At 35.7% G+C, this 18,558-nt stretch overlaps 1 protein-coding gene across 1 annotated transcript; it reads right to left on the bottom strand.

The window, feature by feature from the left end:
- Nucleotides 1-3,568: 3,568 nt before the first annotated feature.
- On the bottom strand, nucleotides 3,569-5,326 carry LOC123544344 (protein wech-like). The gene is made up of 2 exons (XM_053533284.1): nucleotides 4,397-5,326; nucleotides 3,569-4,192 (listed from the first exon to the last, which is right to left on the bottom strand). The coding sequence occupies exons 1-2, from the start codon at nucleotides 5,324-5,326 to the stop codon at nucleotides 3,569-3,571; spliced, it is 1,554 nt and encodes a 517-aa protein (XP_053389259.1).
- Between the last annotated feature and the right edge of the window lie 13,232 nt (nucleotides 5,327-18,558).

Here is an 18,558-nt window from a genome sequence, read left to right as displayed (position 1 = left end):
CCGTTGGTCCAAAGAATTACGCTTACCAGTTAACAAAACCTGATGAAAAGAACCATTAGGAACAGTACCCGTGACAGATACACAGAAAATAACCAGACATAGGGACAGCGCCAAACTACTCACTATATCCCAACACAAAGACTATCGTCTGGTTTTTGACAAAAGAGTTCTGAAAGAAAAATACATATCATGCCCATACGATTTTAACTCAACATGCATTGAAAAAAAATCTCGCTGTTGAAAATAACTTGTATTGTTGTTTGTATATGTATGACAATTTTAAATTGTACAATGTAGGGAGAATAATGCGTATGTGTAACTATATGAATACTATGAACGATTTGTTAAGAGAAGAAAATCCTATGATGATAATTCAATGTATACTGCTGTGTTCACATGTGAATCAATTTTTATTTTGTAAACAGTATTTATTCTTACGTGTAATCGGAATATTAAAAATAAAAAAATGGACTGAAAAAAAGTATTTGTTATCAATAATAATGACGATAGGATCCATGCTCCTACCCGTATTTGGTACCTTCAAGTGATAAAATATATAACAAAAGCATATCCCCACGTAACCTGATCTCTCAAGGTTGGGCCTGTGTTCCCCCTTTTGACTCACCAGAAAGGCCTGCCAGATTCCCCCAAAACAACCGAGTCAAGTACTGTACCAAGTGTATCTTACACACGTCGTCTGCACGCGGGTTTACACCACGCCCTACTGATTTCAAATATTGACTCCACCAAAAAAGGGCGGTTTTATATATATAAAGAAGAAATCGGACTATAATTATGTTAATCAACAGTATCAAAAACTTTAAACCTCAAAGTCGAGAAAAATAAACCGTTTGCTGTAGTAAATACGATAGGGCCTTTACCCATTATCCTAAAAAATTGGTCTGCTCTAAGTGGTTTATGGTTCTTTTTATTTTCTGGGTTAAATTGAATTGGCTCCATCTATTGTTTCTCGATGACTCACCTCAGGGTGCGGTTCCCTATTGTTAGGTAATCGTCCGCTACTGGATAGATATGTAAACACACCGATAAAGTCACGCCCGACCGATTTCAAAAATTGACTCCATAAAAAACAAAATGACGGTTTATATAGATAAAGAAGGAATCAGACTCCCTGGATAGACGGGGTTAACTACTAGAGACTTATATTCCCATAAAGAACTATATCGCTACTTTAGAAAAACAAAAAGAAAAGGGGGTGTTAACTTTTATATAAGAAAACTACAAATCGCTACATACAACCCGCTAAATTTACTCCTTTTCGCTTCTTTCAATTTCTCTTTTCAAAACATTAGATTCTTACGCCGCCATTTTTACATAGAATGCGATAGGAATATGCCGATTTCGATATAATGCAAAGGTATACATACTGGAACGCGGTAGGGTAAAAGTAAACACGTTGCCGTTGAGAAAGGGCACTAGGAAAGGAAAAAAGATTAGTACTATTTATATTTGGACTACCTTACATTCTATTTGGTAGTGATCGGCCTATAAGAATGTTTTATTTCCCGTGAATTTGCATTCTCAAGGTACACCTATTTTACAATGATTCTGCTAATTTTTTATGCAAAATATTGAGAAAATATAAAGAAATAACAATTCATCCCCAATATATGAGAAATTTAGCCCTGTGCAACCATTATTTCAATTTGTTTTACCTTATTCGTGGAATTTTCATTCAAGATCCATTTAATCGTTACGATATTTGTCATTTTCATCCAGAAAAATAATAATTTCAATGATATTTAGACGACTGTAGTGCTAAAATGCGGGAAAATGCATTTACTAGGTCCTAAAACGGACCGAAATAGAGCCTCCAGGTCTAAAATTGGATCTAAAATCCAAACAAACAAGAAATTAAAGTGTTTTATAGCCATTTGTCACCATTTTACATCATTTAGAATAGATTAATGGCCTTTCCATTCACTTTCGAGAAGTTTGGCAAAAAAAAAACATGTAGTGCCCCGGAAATTTCCGAGTGTCATTATTGAGACTTAGCACTTGGCAATAAGCATTTTGGCATTTATTGTTTCGCATTTCTAAATTAACTATTAGCATTTATCGTTTGGTAGTCAATATTTGTCATTCAGTATTTGGCAAATATCATTTTACATTTAGCTCTTTCGTTTAGCTTTTGGAAATACGCATGGCGCACTAGCCTTCCATATAACATGAATGATCATGAAAATGGCGCTATATAAATCTGGTATAATAATAATAATAATAATAATAACATGGCACACTGGCATTCCATATTCATTCTAGAGTACGTCTGCGCTGTAGCCAGGTGGATAATCTATCCGCACTTTTAACCTAGGGCCTAAGATAAATCATGCTAAAATGTTATTGAAGGGGTAGTCTGGCTACCGACTAGATAATTTTTTTTTTTTTTTTTTAGACAAAAAATACAATGTTTTGAGAAGAAAAGGGACATAATTACACAGAATTTGAATAGTCTCAAGAGTTCTCTCCTATGAACAAAACATTAGGTCTGAACACAGACTATTGAAGGGGCAGCGGGGAGGTAAAACTGTATAGACCTGACGAAACTCACTTTGTTTGCTTTTTTTGATATACAGTATGCCCGTATTCTTACGAGAGGTTAATATTCGGCGTCCTAAAAATGATCGGGGAGGCCTTCATTTGTTCCTGTTTGATATTGAAGATAACAAGAGATTATGTTATCGTGTTCTTTATTTAACCGTCAGACCTTTAGTTTAAAATATGTCTTCTAACATTATGATTAATATTGTCTCCTCAGTTTATGGTATGTAACTAGCGAATTGAAGGCTAGATAATAAAATAAAAGTGATCAGCCATAGTGGTATTGATAATATTGAATTTCGATATCCGTGACAAAAATATAACACTTTACTCTTAAACAAGTACTCCCTCTGGTAGATTTTCATAACTTTACTTACCCGTGCTATAGAATTTAACCCACGCTTAGAAGTAAGAATATTTAAACACTTAACAAAAACCTAACGCCCCCTCCCTCGAACATTCACTGTTTTGAATGTCAGTGTAATCCAAAGTCATGTAGCAAAAGTCTATCGCTTTTATTGTACTATTTTATTGACCTGTCAAAACATGCTTCCGGCTTTCAGGTTAATCTTATTAAGGCGTGAACAAAATATAATGAAAGCCGGGAACATGCTTTGACAGGTCAAATAAATTGTACAATATAGTGGTAGTTTACATTTATAATGTGCCTAGCTGTACATATATTAGGTGTGCACTGTTTTAAACCTTACGCACAGCACTGTTTATATACGGAAACACGGTGATTGCAAATTTACATATTCATTAGAAACTATAAAGTATTTGTTTCAATTTGGGTCATATATATCTTTAAACAATCAATATCATTAAGATAATTAACAGCTATGTGCTGTTTTCAAAATGCTAGTTGAGTATTTACAATGAAGACTTTATAAATTTGTTGAAAACAAATAAATAAATGAATGAGTGGTAAACCAAAAAACTGTTATAACAGTATCAAATATCTTAAGGTCACACTCATGGTTGCTGGGCGATAACAATAATGACATCACTCTGAACCTGTAAGTTTGAAACACTGTAATTTTATTTTACCTACACAGTTATTCGTGACAACAACAAAAGATTGATCCTTTGAAACACAGGCTCTGTATGGACCTTTCATATCTAACTTGTACGATGACAGGATCCGACCTGTCTGAGAGACCTGAACAATGGAGCCTGTTCCCTTACTGCAAACCAGGATACAGTCGGATGGACCTACTGCTATACCACGTGGTTCCTTGATCTGGTCGTCCTTGACAACGACTCTGGTGTTGGTCGCGATGTCATATATATAAACAGTATGCTCGTACCTATCGGTTAGTATGATCTTCTCAGTATTCCTTATATAGCTGCACGCACTTTCCTCTATAGGGTATTTCTTATTGGGAAAGCTGACGCTGAAATCTTTCTCTTCTCCTGACATTGATACAATACGAACAGGTCTTGTATCATCAATAGTTCCAACAATAAAATGTCTCTCATCTTTCAGACATATAGAGGCATACTTTGTCTTAACTTTGCATGCCCTGGTCAATGTTATATCATTAGATTTACTTACACGCAGAAAGTCTATCTTGTATCCAACACCACCTGTTATCGCCACTTCCTCCTCAGATACAGCAACAACACTCTGTGGTGTATACGATAACTGAAATGATCCTACTTTCTCAAACTGCTCGTTGTAAATCAAGCACTTGTTGTTGAAATTATCCACGATAACCAGTCTACCATCCGGCAGGAAATCCAGTCCTCAGTATAACGGTTCCTCGACATCATCTCCAGACTGCTTCAGATCAATGGAAGTAATCTTCGTTAAATTAACAATCGGATCTACAGGTGTGACAGATTTCTTTGCTTCAGGCAGGGTGTATTTTAATGTAAGCTTTCCTGGAACGTTATCAGAAATAGGGAGTGGTGGAAACTTTAATGTTTCATCAAATCTAAAGGAAACGGTAACAATCTGTAATTGTTGACATTCATTGTCTACGCCCCTGTAAAGTTCATTGGCCTGTTTTTTCAATGTCTTTTCTACTATAAACTGCTGTGATGGGGTACCATTCTGCAATGCTGTATCAACAACTTCAAGTAACTTTGTAGCATCAGCGATATGTTTCTCACCACTAGATCGTTTCTTTGCCAGTTTATTAGTTACTTCAGCCTGAAATACGTCAGTTTTCCTGGTAACGTACACTTCCAAGTCGTCGAACATTTTATTCATGTCACATCTCATTTTTTTAATTTCCACAAATATTGCTTTGATATCTTTACTGAGTTGTTCTTTGGATGATTCAGTGTGCTTTATAATTATCCCCGCCTTTGATTTTACTTCTTCTAATTTTCGCTTTAAATGGGAACCAGCAGAACGCGACTTCCCGGCAATCTTCTGTACTTCTACGACGCTATGGCATTTCCGGTGATCCACTATAGCACATGTACTGCAGCAGAGCTGGTTCTCGTCTTCACAGAAAAATTCCAATAATTTTCCGTGCTGTTCACAAATGTCTATTCCTTTCATATCAAAAGAAGATGGTTTCGATTTCACTTCTGACGCATTCACTAACTTGTGATTTTTCATAAATGTATAAACAGTATGCGCCTTTTTACATTCATTGCACTGAAATTCGTCACAGTCTGAACAAAACACATCAGCTGTTGTTTGTAAATCCTTTTGTGAACACGGCTGACATAATATTTGTTCTTTACGTCCAGGTACAGCATCGCCGGAGCTGTTTTTATTTGATTTCAACTTACTACTTTCCGCCATTTTAAACGTGTATTGGCAAGTGAGTTCAAAACGCCGCGTACTATATATTGACTTAACATTTTATCTTTCCTAAATGCACAGTATTACAACTTGTTGGAATGAGGAAGTAAATTATTTATCAATTGAACTTTGATATCCTTACAAGATTTATGTCTTATACATGAATAACATATTTACACTGGTTTGAATATTCAAAATCTAATGCTTAGATCTATTACAAGTGGTTGTTTAGGCTTTTTATGGGGATGTGGTTTACAAACTTCGTAAGATCTAGGGTCATGGTAATTTTCCATATGTATTTGGTAAAATTATAAAACGTTTTATTAAAAGAGGTTACGACCCAACTGTTTTGAGACATACCGCATGTTTAGTGTTCAACCCGTTTACAGTTGGACACTACGCTTCCCTCTTTGATTGCGTCTGACGGAAGAGGGGGAGTACTCTATGAGAAGCAGTTTTTAAATCCTACCAGGACTGAACTGTTTTGATATTTGTCTTCTGGCCTGTTTCGTCGGGCCCTTAAGGGTGTTTCTCTTGTTGCTCTGTCTTCTGAAAAGGCATTGAGTACATACGTTTTTGGTTCTTAAGGTTTGTTGTTTATATATTTATACATGAGCATTTTTGTGTTTTACATGCCATGCCTTTTTGTTTCCATTACGTGTGTAAGAGATTTACCTGGAGGGGATTACTTTTATTTACATTGTCCCGTGTCTTTGGAACATGGTGGGGGTAAGAGTGAGGTTGGGTGCGCACCATAAACCGGTTTAAGCTCCCCAGTGGTGTTTTTGCCACTGACCGTTCCAAGGCGGTGCCCCACTGTGTTTCATTGTTTGTTTGTTTTGTCCTTATGTGTTGGTTTTGTGTGTGTGCGCGCGCGCGCGCGTGTGTGTGTGTGTGTGTATGTGGTGCACGCGTCTGCGTGTTCCATTGTTTGTTCGTTTTGTCCTTGTGTGTTGGCTTTGTGTGTGTGTGTGTGGTGCACGCATCTGCGTGCTGGGGGTTTCGTTTTGAGGAGGCTGCGTTTTTGGTGCGTGGCATTCCCTGTTTGATATTTGTCTTTGTTTTTTGTCAGTTTTGTCATCTACGTCTTTAGATTCCTTACAGTTTGTTAACTCAGCGCCGGGTTATAGTGATGAATACAGCCACCTATAGTTACCCAACCGACCCGTGACATTCCGTGCAAAGCATAGTTGTTAATACATGTACACTACCGACTAGTGCACAAATTAAACCAACTAGAGTTAATGCGGATTAACCTATTATGTTATCAAATAGGTTATTAAGCATATATCTATTTCAAAACATTCAACATTTAATAATAACTCCCTTACATCTTTAAACTATGTTTCAGCAAATAACTTTTAATTTGCACCAAAGTCTTTAGATTCCTTACAGTTTGTTAACTCAGCGCCGGGTTATAGTGATGAATACAGCCACCTATAGTTACCCAACCGACCCGTGACATTCCGTGCAAAGCATAGTTGTTAATACATGTACACTACCGACTAGTGCACAAATTAAACCAACTAGAGTTAATGCGGATTAACCTATTATGTTATCAAATAGGTTATTAAGCATATATCTATTTCAAAACATTCAACATTTAATAATAACTCCCTTACATCTTTAAACTATGTTTCAGCAAATAACTTTTAATTTGCACCAAAGTAAGTTCTTTGATTTTGATGCCCCCGAAGGTGGACATATTAAAATCGCACTGTCCGTCCGTCCGACCGTAACTTTGTAAATTCTTGTCCGGGATTTAACTCTGCTATCCATGAATGGATTGACACAAAATTGTACCTTAATGAGACGACGATTCATGCGTAATACCCAGACTCCTAGCTACAAGGTCAAAATCACACTTATAAGTCTAACGGTAATAGGATCTGTTTCGTGTCCGGTTCGGAACTTTGCCAATTATCAAGGGATTTTAAAATAACTTACTATCATAAATGTTTATCATAATGCGACGACGTGTCATGGGCAAGACCTAGACCCTTAGCTCAACGGTCAAGGTCAAACTTAGAATTCAAATGTTATCAGGGTTTGTTTTCGTGTCCACTCCATTACTCTTCCATCCATGAAGGGATTTTGATATATCTTGGCATAAACGTTAAGCATAATCAGACAATATGTCATGCACGAGACCCAGATCCCTAGCTCCAAGGACAAGTTCATGCATAGAAGGTTCAAAGGTTGATAAGATCATTATCGTATCCGGTATACATGAAGGGACTTTGATACATCTTGGCATAAATGTTTACCATAATAAGACAATGTGTTACCCGAAAGGCCCGGACCCCTAGCTCCAAGATCAAGGTCACACAATGCAGTCAAGTCAAAGATTGATAGGGTCTGTTTCATGTCCGGTTCGTAACTCTGCCATTTACCAAGGAATTTCGAAATTACTTGTTATCAATATTCCCCATAACGAGAAAAAGTGTCATGCATAGCAACCAGATCCCTGGCTCTAAGGTCAATGTCACACAGAAGTTAAAGGTTAACATGGTCTATTTTTGTCTGTTCCATAACTCTTCCATCGAAAAAGAGATTTTAATATTACTTGGCATAAAAGTTCCCTATATTGAGATGACGTGTCAGACGCATTATCAAGGCCCCTGGCTGTAAGGTCAATGTCACACTTAGAAGTCAAAGGTTAACGTTGTTTTTTGTCCAGTCAATAACTATGCCATAATGCCATAATGATAACGGGTAGGCTGGTTCCTTATTCCTTATTCGGAGAATACTATGTAAAAGCAGTGAATAAATAAATCTTACTCGGTTCAGCAGCATAAAATGAACACGCTAGATCATAGCACGAGTGATTAAGATCAAGAAACCGAATAAAGATCAGGGTACCGTTTTACAAAAATCTTACGATAAGTTTTAGCGTAAGATCTGACTTACGCTTGACTTAACAATTTGAGGTGTCTTACAAAACAAATCTTAGTTAAGATAGCTTATTTTTTCTCGTAACTTTAAGACTGGTCTAGGGCACTCTTAAATCGCTAAGATAATCGTAACGAAAATGGCGTCCATTAGAATTTTTGACTTACAAGGAGTATTTGAAAGAAAAAAAGAAAGTTTTTCGGGACCGATTCGAGCTGGACGCAGTAGATTTGGAATAAGGAATAGAACATAGAAAAATGAAAATACGTCAATCATAACAATATCTTTTCAAAAAGTGTATGCACATTCTCGTCATCAAATGTTTCAAGAATGTATTACTAAGTAGTATTTTCCACATTTAAGAGAGAGTATGACTTTAAGTAGAGATGCAAAGCTCGAATAAGGAACTGGACTTTTCGGAGACGACATGGTATAAGCAATGAGAAAATAACCATTACATGCGGTAAAAACGTTCCACAGCATAACATAACCACGTTAGATGAGAAAGGAGTTGTGAGTAAGATCTAGAAGAGGAATAAGAAATAAGGAACTGGTTCCCTTTTCCTTTATCAAAAGTCGAAAAAGGAATAGAACGTAGAAAAGTAAAAATAATTAAATCACTATAATTTCTTTTCAAAAAGTGTGTTTTACATTGTCGTCACGAACTGTTTTAAAGATACAAGTGGTATTTTCAATCGATATGAGAGTATGACTTAAAATAGAGGTACAAAGTTTGAATCAGGAAATGGACTTTTCGGAGACGATATGGTTTAAGCAAGGAGGAGAAAATAATCCTTATTCGTGGATAAAAGCTATCCACAGTATAAAATGAACAAGTTAGATGAAAATGGTAGTGAGTAGGATCGAAAATCCGAATAAGGAATTAGGAACTGGTTACCTATTCCTTTTTCAAAATTCGAATAAGGAATAGAACATAATAAAATAAAAATATATTAATCACAATAATATCTTTTCCAAAAGTGTATATACATTGTCGTCATGAACTGTTCTAAAGATATAAGTGGTATTTTCAACCGATATGAGAAAGTATGACTCAAAATACAGGTACAAATTTCGAAGAAGGAACTGGACATTTCGGACACGACATGGTTTTATAAAGGAGAAAATTATCCTTAATCGCTGTTAAATACGTTCCAGAGCATAGCATAAACAAGTTAAATAAAAAATAGCGGGTAAGATTTAAAAAAAAAACGAATAAAGAATAAGGAACTACTTCCCTATTCCTTTTTCAAAAGTCAAATAAGGAATAGAACACAGAAAATGAAAATATTTTAATCGCAATTAAATTTTTTCAAAAAGTGTATAATTATAGGCCTACATCATCTTCCTGAAATGTTTCATGGATGTTATCAGTATTTTTCACGGATAAGAGAGAGTATGACTTATATTAGGGTATCAAACTTTGATGAACCAAATAAGGAATAAGGAACTGGTTCCCTGTTCCTTTTTCAAAGTCAAATAAAGAACAGAACGTAAAAAGTGAACAAAAACATCTTTTCAAAAAGTTTATAAACATAATCTTCATGAATTGTTTAAAAGAAATAAGGGGTAATTTCACGGATATGGGAGTGTGACTCAAAATAAGGTATCAAAGTTTGAATAAGGAACTGGACTTTTCGGAGGAGACATGGTACAAACAGTAGGATAATTACAATAATTTATAGCAAAAGAGTGCTTTAACACTATGTATGGACGATGGGCGGTTATAAGTCGGGCGTAATAATTTCACGAGGGCGCAGCCCGAGTGAAATAATTTGTACGACGTATTACCGCCCGAGTGTATGAATAGTGTTAAAACACGGTTTTGTTATAAATTATTTCGATTCTAATATGCCTTTAATATAAAACAGTAGATAAAATAGAGTGGCGCTCTTTTTTGGTCGCAACAAAACTTTGACGTCACCGCACGTTAACGTGACGTCATTCTAGCGTAAGCGTGTTTTAACAAAGACAAACATATTAGAATAATCCTTACTCACGGTTTAAAACGTTCCTGTGCATTCAAAAAAACACGTTACCTTATAGCACGAGTAATTATAAGTAAGATTGAGAAACCGAATAAGGAATAAGGAGCTGGTTGTTCCCTATTGCTTTTTAAAAGTCGAATAAAGAACAGGGTATAGAAAATGAAAATACTTTATAATGAGATATTTTAAAAAAGCGTATACACATGGTCATCATGAACAGCTGTAAGGAGATAGTTGTTATTTTCACGGATATAATAGCTCAAAAATAGTGTATCAAATTTCAAATAAGGAACTGGGCTTTTCTGAACGACATCACATACTAGGCTTTTTGCAATGCTAGGCTTGAAAGCAATATTGTGAGAAAAATCCCTGACTCCGTTTTCTTCATTGTCTTTCCTTTTATCACCATTATCAAACCGTTTTGAACTTTGATTTACAAAAAAAAGTGTGCAACTAGTAGCTGGGCCAACGAAATACCAATGAATGATAAATCGAGCTAAGCCTACTACAATACATATTAAGATTTATAATAAATATTTTAGTAGAATCATTAATAACGGACAAAGCTATTTAGCTTAAGAATTATGAAGAAATAAGAAATGCCTTTCGAAATAGTTCAGTAATTAAGTCCTAAACTTTTACTTTCCGCGTTAAAATGGAAACAGAAACTTTAAAAGAAGAAATAGTTAATTTAAAATGAAATATAGTAAATACACTTGCCTGTATAGCAAATCCGTTTCAGTATGTAAAAAAAGAAGTGCATTGTCCGGAAAGACTATGAGGCTTTCCGAAATTGAGTCTAAAATTGCGACAAACATCCACGGATTTGTCATGATACAGGAATATACAGTGAAACCTCTGTAGAGCAACACCCTCTGGGAGATACAATAATTGACTGTTATGTTGAGGGTGATTTTCTGGAGTGGTAAATTTGATAGTATAATTCAGCATAGGGAAACTTTAATGATGATGTTATAGAGAGGTTTTTGCTTAAAAAGAGGGCCTCTCTGGAGAGGTGGTACTGTAATCTATTTACAACAGAGATATACATTTGAGCAGTTTGTAGTTTTGAAGAGTAATGCTAGTCACATGTCGGGAAGATTTTCGCTGGCTGAATTTACATCATGTTCTGATCTTTGAAAACTGGCATGCATATTCAAGAAATTTACACAGCATGTACATACAAGAAAAGAACTGAGTCAGTAAAATGTACAAATTGCATGTCGAAATGAGTTTTAAATAAAACATAAAACACTTAACTTTACATAATAAACATAATTTGGTCATATAAAAATCTTACAACAACACTCAGGTCTTAAATCTCTAGTGTGAACTCTACAGCGTTAATTTTGTGATGTGAACTCTGAAGTGTGACCTCTGTAGTGATAACTCAGTGGTGTGAACTCTGAAGTATCAACTCTGAAATGTAAGGTGTGTAGATTGAACTCTGAAGTGTAAACGCTAAAGTGTGAGCACTTAACTGTGAACCTGTAGTGATAACTCCGAAGTGTGAACTCTGCAGTGCGAATATTGTAGAGTTAACTCTAAAAGTGTGAACGCTTTAGTTCGAATTTTGTAGTGTGATGTCTGAAGTATGAGTTCTGTAGTATGAACTCTAAAGTGTGAAATTTGAAGTCTGATGTGTGCAGGCTCTTATGTGAACTCTGAAGTGTGAGATCTGAAGAGTGGACTTTAATGTGGGGATTTTACAGTGTTTTCTCTGTAGTGTGAATTCTGAAGTGAATTCTTAAGTGTGAACTTTGTAATGTGAGCTGTGAGGTGTTAACTCTGATATTTGAATTATGTAGTGTAAACTGTCATGAGTAAACTCTGCAGAGTGAACTCGGTAGTTTGAACCATGATATGCAATCTGTCAAGTGTGAACTTTGAATTGTGAACTCTATATTGTGAAAATAAAGTATGAACTCTGTAGTGTGAACTCTTAAAATGTGAATTTCAAAGTAACCACCAGGTTTTAGTAAAATGCCCAGGTATGAAATATACCTATATATACGTTTTCAATCCAGGTATTTGTTTTTATACAGTAAATAGACTCTTATACAAATAGTATAGAAACTGAAAAGCTGAAATTTATTGTGCCAGAAGATGCAAGTACCCATGAAAATGACACACAAAAAAAACATTTCTTACTATATTATAGGTAAACATGTAATAAACAGGTAAATACATGGGAGAGCGGTACCTTTGAGTGGAAATGGCCCTGGAAGAAGATAATAGTCCGATGGCTGCTATTATCACCTTGACAGGAACATTATCACTCAAAGGCACCGCTCTCCCATGCATTTATCAGATAATGAACACATGCTATACTGAAACTATTTATATATGTATATTGATAATTCTGTTTAACAATATTTTTGTGACAAATATGAAAAAAAAAGACATTTTATTGAATAAACTTGAATTTGTAAAAGGTAGTAGTTCGTTCATCTCTTGTTTAGCTTCATGAAAGATGGTATTTAATTTCAGATGTGACTAACCGCGCTTTTTTTACTATTCCAAAGTCTTTTACTGACCTTATATATATGTAGTATCAAAGTAACTATCGTACTCAAACAGCTTTGATATATGCGCTGTCGTCTAGTCTTCACTAACGAACTTGTATTATAAATTGTTGAAACCTCATTGAATTCAATATGATATTTTTAACAGCTGCAAATTTGTAACACCGACCACACAATTTGTGACAGCAATTCTGTATGGAACTTTTATATCTAACTTAAACGATGATAGGATCCGACCAGTTTGAGAGATCTGTATAACAGAATTTGTTCTCATACTACAAATCAGGATGCAGTCTGATGGACCTACTGCTACACCACATGGTTCCTGGATCTGGTCGTCCTTTACAACGATTCTGGCGTTAGCCGCAACGTCGTATAAATAAACAGTATGCTCGTACCAATCGGTTAGTATCATCTTCTCAGTATTCCTTATATAGCTGCATGTACTATTGCCTACAGAATATTTCTTATTGGGAAAGCTGACGCAGAAATCTTACTCTCTTCTCCTGACATTGATACAATACGAACAGGGGTTGTTTCATCAATAGTTCCAACAACAAAGTTTCTCTCATCTTTCAGACATATAGAGTCATACTTTGTCTTAACGTTACATGTCCTGATTAAAATTATTTCATTTGATTTACTAACACGTAGAAATTCTATCTTGCAAGGATTTCTACTTGTTGTCGCCACTTCCTCCTCAGATATAGCAACAACACTCTGTGGATAATACGATAACAGATATGATCCTATTTTCTGAAGCTTCTCATTGTAAATCAAACATTTCTTGTTGTGATTATCCACGGTAACCAGTCTACCATCCGGCAGGAAATCCAATCCTGTGTAGAACGGTTCCTTGACATCATCTCCAGTCTTCTTCAATTTAATTGAAGTAATTCTTCAATTTAATTGAAGTAATTTTCGATAATTTCACAATCGGAGCTACAGGTGAGACAGATTTCTTAGCTTCAGGCAGGGTGTATTTTAATGTGAGCTTTCCTGGAACGCCTGCAGAAATAGGAAGTGGTGGAAACTTTAATGTTTCATCAAATCTAAAGGAAACGGTAGCAATCTGTAAATTTTGACATTCATTGTCCAAGTCCCTGTAAAGTGGCCTGTTTCTTCAATGTCTTTTCTACTATAAACTCCTGTGATGGCGTCCCATTCTGCAATGCTGTATCAACAATTTCCAGTGACGACTTTGTAGCATCAGCGATATGTTGCTCACAACTGAATCGTTTCTTTGCCAGTTTATTAGTTACTTCAGCCTGAAACACGTCAGTTTCCCTGGCAATGTAAAGTTCCAAGTCGTCGAACATTTTATTCTTGTCACCTCTCATTCTTTTAATTTCTACAAATATTGCTTTGACATCTTTTCTGAGTTGTTCTTTCGATGAATAAGTGTGTTTTACAATCATCTCCGCCTTTGATTTTACTTCTTCCAGTTTTCTCTTTAACTGAGAACCAGCAGGACGCGACCTCCCGACAATCTTCTGTACTTCTACGACGCTATGGCATTTCCGGTGATCCACTATAGCACATGTGCTGCAACAAAGCTGGTTCTCGTCTTCACAGAAAAAAAATCAACAATTCACCGTGCTGTACACAATTGTCCATTCCATTCATCACTAACTTGTGATTGTTCATAAACGCATAAACTGTATGTGCCTTTGAACATTCATTGCACTGAAATTCGTCACACTCTGAACAATACACATCAGCCGTTATTTGTAAATCCTTTTTTGAACATGGCTGACATAATATTTGTTCTTTGCGCCCAGGAACAGAATAGCCGGAGCTGGTTTTAGCTGAATTCAAATGACTACTTCCCGCCATTTCAAACGTGTTTCGGTGATGGACTTCAAAATGCATCCTGCTTTTTATTACTTTACAATACACAATAGTATAACCGGACGGAAGGAAGGCGGGGAGTTACATCTCTTTCAATTTAAAGTAGATATCCTTATAAGGTCGTTAATTTATACATGATCAAAATAATTACACTTACAAAATTCAGATGTTTTACTAAAGTGTTCTTTTGGCCGTGACTGCGAGTTACGGTGAGAATACATCTATATCTCTCTCAGTTTTGTACCATATCAAATATTTCTCTATATTTTACAAATTGATGATTGCACTAAATTGTCTTGATAAATGCATTAAAATGTCTTGATAAAAGCACTAAATCGTCTTGATGATTGCAATAGATCGATTTGATGAATGTACTGAAATGTCTTGATAAACCCATTAGATCATCTTGATAAACGCACTTGCTTGATGATTGCACTAAATCGTCTTGATAAACGCACTTGCCCTGATGATTGCACTAATTCGTCTTGTTAAACGCAATAAATTGTCTCTATGAACGCACCTAATTTTCTTGATGATTGCAGTAAATCGATTTGATGAATGCACTGAAATGTCTTGATAAACGCATTAGATCATCTTGATAAATGCACTTGCTTGATGATTGCACTAGATCGTCTTGATAAACGCAATAAATCGCCTTGATGAAGTCACTTAATTGTCTTAATGATTGCACTAAATTGACCGGATGACTGCACTGAAATGTATTGACGATTGCACTAAATCGTATTGATAAACGCACTTAATCGTCCTAATAAACGCACTTAATCGTCTTGAAAAACGCACTTAATTGTCTTGATGATTGCAGTAAATTGTATTGATAAACGCACTAAATCGTCTTGACGATTGCAGTAAATCATCTTGATAAACGCACTAAATCGTCTTGACGATTGCAGTAAATCATCTTGATAAACGCACTAAGTCGTCCTGATAAACGCCCTAAATCGTCTTGATGATTGCAGTAAATCTACTTGATGACTGCACTTAAATGTCTTGATAAACGCATTAAATCATAAAATGTAGGAGTTTAACGGAAAAGGCAGAAATTAGTATTATAAAACATAAATGTATGTAATATATAAATATGTATAATTATATCAATTACCAGTTGAGCGGAACATGTCTATATTCTAGTTATTCCTGAACAGAAACACAGCGAAAATAGAAAGCTAAACGATCTGAAGTTTTGTTAAACTGTATATTATATTTATGACAAAAGCCTTTATTTGAAAATTCTGTCATTTGCAATAACATGTTCAGTTTTTGTGGGCAGCGAAGCGTGACCACAGATTTACCAAACCACAAATTTACAGTCAAAACGCTTATCCGAAACCGAAGAACAAGTAGTTCCAAGTCTTCCATAAATTTTACGTAATTCAAGTCTGTTTAACTTTCAGAAAGCTTCTGAGATTCAACTTTATCAAAGAATGCATTGCTTAAGTACATATATGTCGTAATCTATATCTTATAACAAAAACAACGCGTATGAAAATGAGCATGCTTGCTTTGATCACATGACCAAAACAAATCTTCATCACGTGACCAAAATAAACTATAAATGACCTACAAAAATGGTGCAGTACTTTAGCACCATCCGCGTAGATCTATAATCGGTACTAAAACCAAGTTGCGTCTTCTGTTAACGTTTTAAATTAAAACTCATTTCCTGCTAGAAAAGTTAATCGAAACTTTATTATTATAACAACACCAAAGAGCTTGTTTTGCCAAATGTTCAGAAAGCATCTAATTAGCACGGCGTGCGTTCTATTTCGGATAAAATTGCACCCGTGTATCCGTCGAACTTTGTAGCATAGAAATGGGTTTATGGAAAAATATATTGCATGAAATCAACAGAAGATGTGTTATCTTATCTATTTTTATTAGAGAAAGATACGACCCTTTCATAATATTTACGTAAATAGCTTTTATTTTGCACGACTTAGGAAAATACTTGCAGCCGTAACGGTGTGGGCGAAAAATTCGTACCCGTTTCCCGAAGATACGAACGTATGCACTTCAGTTTGATTTAATATTACATTCCAGCTGGTGTTTGTGATTGACATATCATTAAAGGGTATAATAAATTCGAAAGAAACATTATTTTTAACAAGTTCGCATTTAAATCGCCGGTAGATGTGCGGTGTTTTCGTCCCCAAATATTCACGTACTAGCGTACGATTTCTTCTCGAATAATTATACAATAGCGAGATTCGGAAGACTGCAATGAAATCATTTGAGGCAATTCAAACTAAGTTAGAAAAATTTCAATTTTCAATTTTGCATTTCTAACAATGAAATTCGCAAAAAGATCCTTTGGAAGTATAGAATGCAACCAAGAGGAATAATAGCAGACCTCTTACGCCCCCTAGCACCGGAACTCTATTACACATGTCTTGAATGGACTCCATGATCCGAAAGGGCTAGAAAATATAGCAACACCAAAACATAAATGTTGTCATGATTATTATTATTATTATTATTATTATTATACCAGATTTATATAGCGCCCTTTTCATGATCAATTTCACGTTCAAAGGCGCTTTACATAGTTCAAATGCAGCCACACAGGGCGCATAATTCATCCTCTACTAGTACAGACACAGAGCGATCTGACCAGAGGGACAGAGTGAGACAAAGCCCCCACGACAGAGAGATCAGAAATCAGATACAGGCTTGTCCGGCTAACTTAGCCTAGCTCGTTGCGAATAGACAGCCTGGTTCTTTAACGTGCCCAGTGTATAGCACTGATACACGCAAGGATTATGAGGCATATTGTATTAATCTACAGCTGAAAAATGACCGAACGCAACCTGAAGATCATGATGTGTGGTGATATGGGAGACAGTATTAGTAATTTTGTTTATTTTAAAATTGCATGAAATATTTCATGTGTGTGTATGTGTGTGTGTGTCTGTGTCTGTGCGTGCGTGCGTGTGTGCGTGCTATTGTGCGTATGTGTGTGTATGTGTGTGTGTGTGTGTGTGTTCGGGTTTAATGTCTTCGTCAACAATTTTTCAGTCATATAAACGACGGTGTCTACTTGTCATTGTAAATATTCTTTTGTGGTTGCTTTTAGTTTAAGAACTATTCTGAAATGTCTTTTATCTATGTAATTAATGTATAATATACTCATAGCCTGCTTTTACCAAGATGAGATCTCATTTGAAAAAAAAATGAAAAAAAAATCACCATTCAATGTCACAGGGGCCTGAACATGGAAATTTTCGTTTCTGATCAATAACTTGAAAACCACTTGACCCATATGTTGAAACTTCATAGGATGATTGGACATGTTGAATAGATGACCCCTGTTGATATTTGAATCACTTGATAAAAGTTAAAGTCACAGGAACCAGAACTTTGAAAACAGTTTCCAACCAATAATTTTAGAATCATTTGACCCAGAACCTTCAATCACGATGATAGGAATTACAAAGTCGTTAACCCCTAATGTATCTGGGGTCACTTGACTTAAGGGAAAGGTTGCACAGGCATAAAAATGGAAAAAAAACTTTCTTGATCAATAACTTGAGTGTCACTTTACCCAGAATGTTGAAACTTAGACATGATGATTCGACATGCAGAGTAGATGACCCCTGTTGATTTTGGGCTCACTCGATTAAAGATCAAGGTCACAGGGGCCTGAACATGGAAAACGGTTTACTTGAGAACAACTTGACCCAGAATTTTGTAACTTCATAGGGTGATTGGAAATGCCAAGTAGATGATCTCTATTGCAGCCAGCCATTAGTGTCTCTTTGTCTTTCGCTCCTATCCCCTATTGACTTTTTTTGCCAATTACAACTATGCATTGGGGGACTAGGGGGACATGTGCATCTTCTCATTTGAAATTAATTGCCCTCCTTCGAAGAAGGAGGGGTATATTGTAAATATTAATGTTTTATGATGGATGTTGGCCGGTCTGTAGACAAATAAGTTACAGTAGGTCAAAGGTCAATAT

The sequence above is a fragment of the Mercenaria mercenaria genome, unplaced genomic scaffold, assembly GCF_021730395.1.
Source record: "Mercenaria mercenaria strain notata unplaced genomic scaffold, MADL_Memer_1 contig_2208, whole genome shotgun sequence".
Lineage (NCBI taxonomy): Eukaryota > Metazoa > Mollusca > Bivalvia > Venerida > Veneridae > Mercenaria > Mercenaria mercenaria.
The sequence above is the reverse complement of the archived record's forward strand: the minus strand, read 5'-3'. Positions and strand labels throughout refer to the sequence as shown.